At 38.4% G+C, this 10,464-nt stretch overlaps 1 protein-coding gene across 2 annotated transcripts in view; it reads left to right on the forward strand.

The window, feature by feature from the left end:
- The first annotated feature begins 50 nt into the window (after positions 1-50).
- LOC113065399 (transferrin receptor protein 2) overlaps positions 51-10,464 on the forward strand; it is a 15,952-nt gene continuing 5,538 nt past the window's right edge. Inside the window, exons 1-8 of one of the 2 annotated variants that reach the window (XM_026236614.1) lie at positions 51-181; positions 6,928-6,970; positions 7,525-7,735; positions 7,870-8,056; positions 8,829-8,969; positions 9,041-9,149; positions 9,236-9,478; positions 10,287-10,426. In XM_026236614.1, coding sequence (XP_026092399.1) covers positions 6,938-6,970; positions 7,525-7,735; positions 7,870-8,056; positions 8,829-8,969; positions 9,041-9,149; positions 9,236-9,478; positions 10,287-10,426 — 1,064 coding nt within the window. In that variant the 5' untranslated portion in view covers positions 51-181; positions 6,928-6,937. Of the gene's footprint in view, positions 182-6,484; positions 6,847-6,927; positions 6,971-7,524; positions 7,736-7,869; positions 8,057-8,828; positions 8,970-9,040; positions 9,150-9,235; positions 9,479-10,286; positions 10,427-10,464 lie in introns of those variants that run through there. The other variant, XM_026236615.1, reaches the window with a different exon arrangement.

Raw genomic sequence — 10,464 nt, forward strand, 5'->3', positions numbered from 1 at the left:
TCATTTGTTGAGTTAGATTTATAGATTTGAATGTCTTGAGTATCAGTTCAGCTTGAAACCTGTCATCACTAGCCAATCACAGAGTAGGAAAGCATGTTGGGCGGGGCTCCTGACAGATGAGCTCTCAGGGGGCGGAGCTTGCAGACGGTCAGTGATCAGACACACAGCAGCAGGACAGCAGGTATGTCACACATTAAAACACTTCTAGTTTCACTGGGTTTCTCGTGTGTTAGGGTTTTTGGAGGTCTGATATCTTCTCACGTCACTCGTAATGTCAGTTGTGCTCGTTAAATGTTCATTTTAACGGCTCTTATCAAGCACACACAGACCTGTGTGTGTGTGTGTGTGTGTGTGTGTGGACATTGGCTCTCTGTGTGTGTGTGTTTGTAATAGAAATCAATATGTGCAGCAGGAGAGTAAATACAGCTTCAAAGGCAGAACGAGGATCTTCTGAAGTTCTGAAATCACACGAGGGAGAAACTTCCAGAGCTTCTGTTGGTGGTTTAGTTAGTGGTTCGTGGTCGAGGTTGAGTAAAATATATTTTTTAGGAGGAATATGTCTCAGTTCTGGTCTCATATCGTCAGTCTGCTGCAGATTCATTCGGCTTGTGAACTCATGCAGAGATTCCCAAACGTTTGGTCACTTTTTGAGCTCAAACATTTGCTTGAAGCCCTATGAGATATTAACTTAATATTTTAATAATTTAACAACTCACTCATTCACGTTCTCGGTTCTCTGATGTCAGTTATGATATGCAGGTTAACAAATCATTTTTTTTTTTTTTTTTTAGAGAGATTCTATTTTTTTTTTATTGTGATTTAACATTTTTATTATTTAATTAATTACTAATAAGTATTTTATTTTTGTGATTTTTTTTATTTTAATAACACATTTTTATATTTTAATAATTATTTAATACTTTTTTATTTGTTTAACAATTTTTTTTGTTTTATTTTAAAATCATTTGTTTCAATTTTACTTTTTTGCAATTTAATACATTTTTAGGAAGTTTTTATTTGAAAATTTATAGTTTAATTTTACATGTTTGTGATTTAATGCATGCTTTCTAAGTGTTTTATTTTCATTTATTTTAAAATCATTTATTACATTTTTCATTTTTATTTAATTTGTTTGTATTTTATTTTTACCTTTTTATGATATCACTTCTTTTAGTGTAGAATTTTCATTTGCTTTATCATATTTCATATTTTCTAGCTTGTTTAAACTAATTTCTGTGATTTTAAACTGAATCTTCAGATATTTTTCCTCTCCAACATGTTTAAATATTTTAAATCACTGTATGTTTTGTCTATGTGTTTAGAGTTTTTCTTTGGTTTCTCTGCGGGTTTTGAAGCTGCTGGAACAAACTAATAAACCTTAAATATAAGAATAATGCACTTTTTGATAGCACTTTTGTGTGTGTGTGTGTGAGCGTGTCGGTGTGTGTGTGTGAGTGTGTAATATTAATAGCCCTTTATATATAGATGATAACTTTGTTTAGTGCTCCTATGAAAGTTATTGGTATGACTTTGTGAAAATGTAACTACAATACTCAGTGGAATAGCATAGACGTAACCAGTGTTGGGGGTATCGCAAAAGTAATGGGAGTTACATAATCAGATTACTTTTTTTCATGTAACTAGTAAAGGAACGCATTAATTACTTTTTAATTTGCAAGAAATGAATCGGAGTTACTTTTTTAAACGGGTTAAGCAGGTTACTTTGTTTTCCCATATATTGACTGACAAGTCTCCTGGTTCCATATTGGGAGAAATCGAAAAAAACTGATTTAGTATTCATCAAACAAATTAAACCAGTGTAATTCATACTCAAAATATGCCACAAACCTGTAATAAATAACACCAATGTATCTAATCCCATTTTATTAACCAGTGTCATTGCTGATGACCTTCGATGATCCAGTTTAACCATACTAATAAGCAAAAATGACTTATACACCTTTTTTTTTATTGCTGAAGAGTGTTGAACCTTCTTCTCCTGTGTTCTACTGTACAGATGAGAATATGTGTGTGAGTGAGTTTGAGTGAGTGAGTATATGTGTGTGAGTGTGAGAATATGTGTGTGTGTGAGTGAGAATGTGTGTGTGTGAGTGAGTGTGAGTGAGTGTGAGTATATGTGTGTGAGTGTGAGAATGTGTTTGAGTGAGTGAGTTAGTATATGTGTGTGTGAGTGAGTGTGAGAATATGTGTGTGTGAGTGAGTGTGAGAATGTGTGTGTGAGTGAGAATATGTGTGTGTGTGTGAGTGTGAGAATGTGTTTGAGTGAGTGAGTTAGTATATGTGTGTGAGTGTGAGAATATGTGTGTGTGAGTGAGAATATGTGTGTGTGAGTGAGTGAGTGCGTAGAAGTGAGTGAGAATAAGTGAGTGAGTGAGTGTGAGAATGTGTGTGTGAGTGAGTGTGAGAATGTGTGTGTGAGTGAGTGTGAGAATGTGTGTGTGAGTGAGTGTGAGAATGTGTGTGTGAGTGAGTGTGAGAATGTGTGTATGAGTGCGTGTGAGTGACAATATGTGTGTGTGAGTGAGTGTGAGAATGTGTTTGAGTGAGTGAGTTAGTATATGTGTGTGTGAGTGAGTGTGAGAATATGTGTGTGAGTGAGTGTGAGAATGTGTGTGTGAGTGAGAATATGTGTGTGTGTGTGAGTGTGAGAATGTGTTTGAGTGAGTGAGTTAGTATATGTGTGTGAGTGTGAGAATATGTGTGTGTGAGTGAGTGTGAGAATGTGTGTGTGAGTGAGTGTGAGAATGTGTGTATGAGTGCGTGTGAGTGACAATATGTGTGTGTGTGAGTGAGTGTGAGAATGTGTGTGTGAGTGAGTGTGAGAATGTGTGTATGAGTGCGTGTGAGTGACAATATGTGTGTGTGAGTGAGTGTGAGAATATGTGTGTGAGTGTGTGTGAATGCGTGTGAGTGAGTTTAAGAATGTGTGAGTGAGTGTGTATAAGTGAGTGAGAATAAGTGTGTGAGTGAGTGAGTGTGAGAATATGTGTGTGTGAATGCGTGTGAGTGAGTGAGAATATGAGTGTGTGTGTGAGTGAGTGTAAGAATGTGTGAGTGAGTGCGTATAAGTGAGTGAGAATAAGTGTGTGAGTGCGTGTGTGAGTGAGTGTGAGAATATGTGTGTGAGTGTGTGTGTGTGAGTGCGTGTGTGAGTGAGTGTGAGAATATGTGTGTGTGAGTGAGTGAGAATATGTGTGTGTGAGTGAGTGAGAATATGAGTGTGAGAATGTGTGTGTGAGTGAGTGAGAATATGTGAGTGTGTGTGAGTGCGTGTGTGAGTGAGTGTGAGAATATGTGTGTGTGAGTGAGTGAGAATATGTGAGTGTGTGTGAGTGAGTGTGAGAATATGTGTGTGAGTGAGTGAGAATATGTGTGTGTGAGTGAGTGAGAATATGAGTGTGAGAATGTGTGTGTGAGTGAGTGAGAATATGTGAGTGTGTGTGAGTGCGTGTGTGAGTGAGTGTGAGAATATGTGTGTGTGAGTGAGTGAGAATATGTGAGTGTGTGTGAGTGAGTGTGAGAATATGTGTGTGAGTGAGTGAGAATATGTGTGTGTGAGTGAGTTAGTATATGTGTGTGAGAATATGTGTGTTAGAGTGAGTGAGAATATGTGTGTGTGAGTGAGTGAGAATATGTGAGTGTGTGTGAGTGAGTGTGAGAATATGTGTGTGTGAGTGAGTGAGAATATGAGTGTGAGAATATGTGTGTGTGAGTGAGTGAGAATATGTGAGTGTGAGTGAGTGAGAATATGAGTGTGAGAATATGTGTGTGTGAGTGAGTGAGAATATGTGTGTGTGAGTGAGTGAGAATATGAGTGTGAGAATATGTGTGTGTGAGTGAGTGAGAATATGTGAGTGTGTGTGAGTGCGTGTGTGAGTGAGTGTGAGAATATGTGTGTGTGAGTGAGTGAGAATATGTGAGTGTGTGTGAGTGAGTGTGAGAATATGTGTGTGAGTGAGTGAGAATATGTGTGTGTGAGTGAGTTAGTATATGTGTGTGAGAATATGTGTGTGTGAGTGAGTGAGAATATGTGAGTGTGTGTGAGTGCGTGTGTGAGTGAGTGTGTGTGAGTGAGTGAGAATATGAGTGTGAGAATATGTGTGTGTGAGTGAGTGAGAATATGTGAGTGTGAGTGAGTGAGAATATGAGTGTGAGAATATGTGTGTGTGAGTGAGTGAGAATATGTGTGTGTGAGTGAGTGAGAATATGAGTGTGAGAATATGTGTGTGTGAGTGAGTGAGAATATGTGAGTGTGTGTGAGTGAGTGTGAGAATATGTGTGTGTGAGTGAGTGAGAATATGAGTGTGTGAGTGAGTGAGAATATGTGAGTGTGTGTGAGTGAGTGTGAGAATATGTGTGTGTGAGTGAGTGAGAATATGAGTGTGTGAGTGAGAATATGTGAGTGTGTGTGAGTGAGTGTGAGAATATGTGTGTGTGAGTGAGTGAGAATATGTGAGTGGTGTGTGAGTGAGTGTGAGAATATGTGTGTGTGAGTGAGTGAGAATATGAGTGTGTGAGTGAGTGAGAATATGTGAGTGTGTGTGAGTGAGTGTGAGAATATGTGTGTGAGTGAGTGAGAATATGTGTGTGTGAGTGAGTTAGTATATGTGTGTGAGAATATGTGTGTTAGAGTGAGTGTGAGAATATGTGAGTGTGTGTGAGTGAGTGAGTGCGTAGAAGTGAGTGCGAATAAGTGTGAGTGTGAGAATATGTGTGTGAGTGAGTGTGTGTGCGTGTGAATGAGTTGTTAGTGTGAATGCGTGTGAGTGAGTGAGTTTGAGTGCGAGTGAGTGAGAATATGTGTGTGTGTGAGTTAGTGTGAATGTGTGTGAGTGAGTGAGAATATGAGTCTGAGTGTGTTTGTGCAAGTGAATGCGTGTGAGTGAGTGCATGTGAGAATATGTGTGTGAGTGAGGGTAAGCGTGATTTCACTAAGTACAACATGTTCTTGGATCAGCATCCTTGTTGATCCTGGAACAACATTCCAATCAATCAATCAGAATTGAGATATAAACTTTTCAGAAAATGTCTGTTTTAGGCTTATAACCAGAGTTTGGTGCTTCTACACCCTTCTTAATCAGTTACCATGTCCCTCTGATTTTAGGAATGAATTTTGGGTAGTTTTAGGTTTAGGGGTAGGGATTGGGTAAAGTCTATATTTTTGGACAATAATGTTGATCCAGGATCATCGGAAGATGTTGATCCAGGAACATGTCTTACTTTGTAAAATCATCACTGTGAGTAAGTGTTTGAGTGTGAAAATATATGTGTGTGAGTGTGTGTGTGTGTGTATGTGTGGAGAAGAGAGTGCATGTGAGAATATGTGAGTGAGTGAGAATATATGTGTGGGTGTGTGTGTGAGAACTTGTGTATGTGAGTGAGTGTGTGTAAGTGAATGTGAGAGTATGTGTGTGTGGTGTGAGTGTGCGAGAGAGTGTGTGAGTGAGTGAGTGAGAATGTGTGTGAGAATATGTGTGTGTGTGGAGAAGAGAGTGCATGTGAGAATATGTGAGTGAGTGAGAATATATGTGTGGGTGTGTGTGTGAGAACTTGTGTATGTGAGTGAGTGTGTGTAAGTGAATGTGAGAGTATGTGTGTGTGTGTGAGTGTGCGAGAGAGTGTGTGAGTGAGTGAGTGAGAATGTGTGTGTGTGTGTGTGTGTGGAGAAGAGAGTGCATGTGAGAATATGTGAGTGAGTGTGTAAGTGAATGTGAGAGTATGTGTGTGTGTGTGTGGTGTGAGTGTGCGAGAGAGTGTGTGAGTGAGTGAGAATGTGTGTGAGAATATGTGTGTGTGTGGAGAAGAGAGTGCATGTGAGAATATGTGAGTGAGTGTGAGAGAGTGCATGTGAGTGAGTGAGAATGTGTGTGAATGAGAATTTGTGTGTGTGAGTGTGTGTAAGTGAATGTGAGAGTATGTGTGTGTGTGTGTGAGTGAGAATGTGTGTGAGAATATGGGTGTGTGTGTGTGTGTGGAGAAGAGAGTGCATGTGAGAATATGTGTGTGAGAATTTGTGTGTGTGTGTGTGTGTGTGTGGAGAAGAGAGTGCATGTGAGAATATGTGAGTGAGTGTGCATGAGTGCGTGTGAGTGAGTGAGAATGTGTGTGAATGAGAATTTGTGTTAGTCGGTGTGTTATTGAATGTGAGTGTGTGTATGTGTGTGAGAGAGTGTACGATAGTGCATGTGAGTGAGAGTGTGTGTGTGTGTGAGTGACTGTGAGTGTTTGAGAGTGAGTGTGGTGAGAATGTGTGTGTGAATGAGTGAGTGTGCATGTGAGTGAAAATATGCGTGTTTGTGTGTGTTAGAGAAAGTGGGTGTGTGAGAGAGAGAATGAGAGTGAGTGAGTGAGTGTGTGAATGAGTGAGTGTATGAGAGTGTGTGAAAATGTGTGTGTGCTAGAGAGAGTGAGTGTGAGAGTATATATGTGTGTGTGTGTGGAAAGTGTGTGTGTGGTTAGAGTGGGAGTTTGAGTGTGTGTTGCTGGTGTTCGGTGCTGGCGGGTGTGTCTCTGGTGCTGTGGTTTATCTGTCGCTGGTCAGCAGAGATAGACTGAGGAATGCAAGAGATGTTGGTGATGTCGTCAGCGCTGGGACTGATGGGAAATGAGCTCAAGCTCGGCTGATGTTGCATCACATCTGTTGACTTTACTGATCCGGTCAAAAACACAGGAGTTTCCAACATGACACAAATAATCAACAGTCATGATGTGATGCTGAGAGACGATCTCCCCGTGGAATAAACTCTCGTTAGGATCAATGACCATTAAAGAGCATGAGACAGATGTTGTGTTTCGTACAGGTTATCACTAGCTATTTATTGTGAGGTATGTATAACTAGCTGTATATAAAAACAGTGGAACTCTGTTTAATGTCTCTAAGTGTGTGTGTGTGTGTGTGTGTCACAGGTGTTGAAGGATGATGGATTCTGTCACAGGTTTGATGTCTGGGGTAAGATTCATTCAATAATCTCTTCATTATTTCATTCATCTGCTGATCACCGTAAACATATATGCATTACTTTAAATTTAAAAGTCTTTGAACTTCTTCTTTCTGTTTTTGTATCTGGCAAATTTGGTTATTATTATTTAAGGAATATTTTGTATTTTTACACACACACACATACATACATGAATATATATATGAATACATCTTTTTTATATCTACATAATTTAGATGATTATTTCATTTTATTTGTATCAATTTAAACTAAATGAAAATAAGAAATATTATGTCGGCCTCTAGCTGGAATTAAAGTTTACAGTTTTTAAATTTAATTTTATTTCAGTTAACTATTATTTTGTTTCCAGTAATTTTTTTTTAATAGTTTTGATTTTAGTTAATTATAATAGTTAAAGACTATAATTCTCACGTGACTGTGTGTCTTTATTATTATTCTACTTAAAACAGTGATAGTTGAAATGTCCACTGTATGTTTATTACTGTAAACACATTCATTGTGCTTTTATTTTGGAGTTGATTGGCAGTTGATTGTGTGTGAGCAGGTGGCAGGGGGCGGAGCTCAGGCGAATGAGGGTGTGGAGGAAGGGGGCGGAGTCAGGCGGAGAGTCCCTCCGGTTGAGCTGAAGCTGGTCCCGCTGGAGGAGGGGTCAGAGGTCACGCTGAACAGTGACATGATGATCCTGCATCGGCAGATGGACCGCAGGAAAGCAGCCGTCTACCTCACACTGAGCGGCCTGCTGATCTTCACTACAGGTTTAACACACACACACACACACATTATATTTTTTTATAATGTTTTGCTCCTGCAGTGCAATGTAAGGTCATGGGATGATTCCAGTGATAGTGTGCTGTAATGCTCTAGGATCAGTGTCTGGTCTCGTCCACAGCGTTCCTGCTGGGATACGTGGCGTTCCGTGGAATGTGTCGTCTGTGCGGGAATGAAGGGGATCTGATTCCTCTGAGCGACGCGGCGGGAGCTCAACACTCGCCCGAGGGAGGAGTCATGTACATGGCTGAGCTCAGAGAGATGCTGAAGAAATACCTGAAGGAGGAGAGGATTGAGAACACACTCAGGTCAACAGCTGCTGCTATTCACTGTCCGTCACTCTGAGACGGCTTTAGAAATAGAGTAAATCTGTAAATAGAAATAGAAATAAAGGTAACTTGACTAAACATTACATTAAAAAAGTCACATGAATGATTAAACTTTTTTAAAATGTAAAAAAATAAAACATTTAAAATTAAATAAAAAATGAATTTAATCATATATTTTTTTAATTACACAAAAAAATATTTTAAAATGTAACAGTCAAAATATAACATATATTTATAATGTTTGTGTGTGTATATATAATTATAACACTTACTAAAAATTAAACATAAAAATATACAATTTAAATAAATCAAATTATTAAAAAATTAAAGTAAATAAAAAAAAAAACATTTCTGAAGTCATAAAAATGTCTAATTAAAAGATTTCTTTAAAACAGCCAAAACAAAACAAAAATTCTAAAAATTAAATCATAACATAGTATTTTAAAATAAAAAATCTAAGTCAATATAAACACAAACAAATATTAAATCATAATGTCAAATTAAATTAAGTCTTTTAAATTAAAACAATAAAAGAATACAAAATATTTAATCATGAAAATGTAAAATAAAAATGTGATTATTGTACAAAAAAATGGTAATAATTCATTAAATATTAATATTTTTATGTATAAAATCTTAAAATAAACCCACAAAGATAAAATAAAAATAAAAAAACATTTTTCTTAACCAATTTACCAAAATGACTGGTAAGAACTTAACGTGTTGGTGTTGATGTGGTGTTTTGGTTCAGGCGTGTGAGCCGGGCGTCTCATCCTCCGGGCTCTTCAGAAGGAAACGCAGTGGCCAGAGAAATCCTCCAGAACCTGCAGAACCTGCGCATGGATCACACCTGGACCGACTCGCACTACGCCACGCTGCAGTTTCCCTCCAGGTGAGCATCTGTCTGCCATTCGCTGAGCCAGAGCCACTTCAGCCAATCACACGCCTGCCCTGCTCCCACAGGACGAAGCCCAACATGCTCTGGTTCGTCGATTCCGAGGGGGCGGAGCTTGAGGAGATTCCGCTGGACAGCGAGGGATACTGCGCCTACAGTGCCACGGGAACAGCCACGGTAACCGTGGCGACCGCATACACACACACACACACACACCAGTGCAGCGCATCAGTAGTGTGTGTTGAGTGTGTGTTGTTGTGCAGGGAGGTGTGGTGTACGTGAACTACGGCCGGCGCGAGGACTTCGAGCAGCTGCGTGTGCTGGGCGTCGCCCTCAACGGCTCCATCGCCGTGGCGCGGGTGGGAGGAAGCGTGAGCTTCGCCGAGAAGGTGTGGCTTGCTCAGGAGGCGGGGCTTGTGGGCGTGCTCATCTACCCTGACCCCGCCGATGTCCCGCAGGATCCACGGCGACTCGGCCTCCACAGCAACGCCGTCATCTCTGAACACGTACACACAGTGTATTTTATTTAATCTACACAAGACACTTACTAAAAATGTCCATTTAAAACATATTATTTTAAATTCAGTCAATCAAAATAAAGCGCTAATAATTGAATTACATAAATGTCAAATTAAAATTAATTATTTTAAAACAATGAGAGACACTGAAAAATTGTATTCACAAAAATACAAAAAATTTGATTTTTAAAACATTTTTATTTTTCATGTTCCTGAGTCTTTCCTTAATAAATTATAGATAATTTAGTTATTAAAATTATAAATAAATTAGATAATTTTCTTATACAAATATTTTATTGTTTTATTCTTTTATTTTGAAAGAATATAAATTTATAAATTATTTATTTTAGAAAAATATTTTTATAATCTACTTTGTGCTTTTTTGTGAGAATTCAAAAATCTTATTTCATATTATTTTTTTAATGTTTTTATATTGCTAAAATATATATAATTATAGTTTAAAAAAAATATTAAATAGTCTCTTTTTTATTACTTTTTTCTTAGTTTTTAAGAGTTGAAATTTACCAGAATTTGTCTGTTTTAAGACTTTATTTACTCCTTTTTAATAGATTTGTAGAAGTAGCTAAAACTGTACTTTTCATAAGAATTTTTGTAAATAAAAAAAAAAAATGTCATAACATTTTGTATTAATAAAGTCCAAGGCTAGTCAAACTTCTTTAAGAGAGAATCCCAGCGCAGTATCATCAAACCTGCTGAAGATGATCAGGTCCATGCATATCTGTTCTCTGAATGTTGTTAAAACGTGTCTGGAAATAATCATTTCCTGTCACCGTAGGTGCATCTGGGCTCTGGTGACCCGTTCACACCTGGATTTCCCTCCTTTAATCACACCCAGTTCCCGTCCACCCAGTCCTCAGGCCTGCCAATCATCCTGGCTCAGCCAATCAGTGCCAACGTTGCTTCCAAACTGCTCAGGTAAGCCCCGCCCCCTTTCATTGCTCGACCACACCATC

This window comes from Carassius auratus, chromosome 48 (assembly GCF_003368295.1).
Source record: "Carassius auratus strain Wakin chromosome 48, ASM336829v1, whole genome shotgun sequence".
NCBI lineage: Eukaryota > Metazoa > Chordata > Actinopteri > Cypriniformes > Cyprinidae > Carassius > Carassius auratus.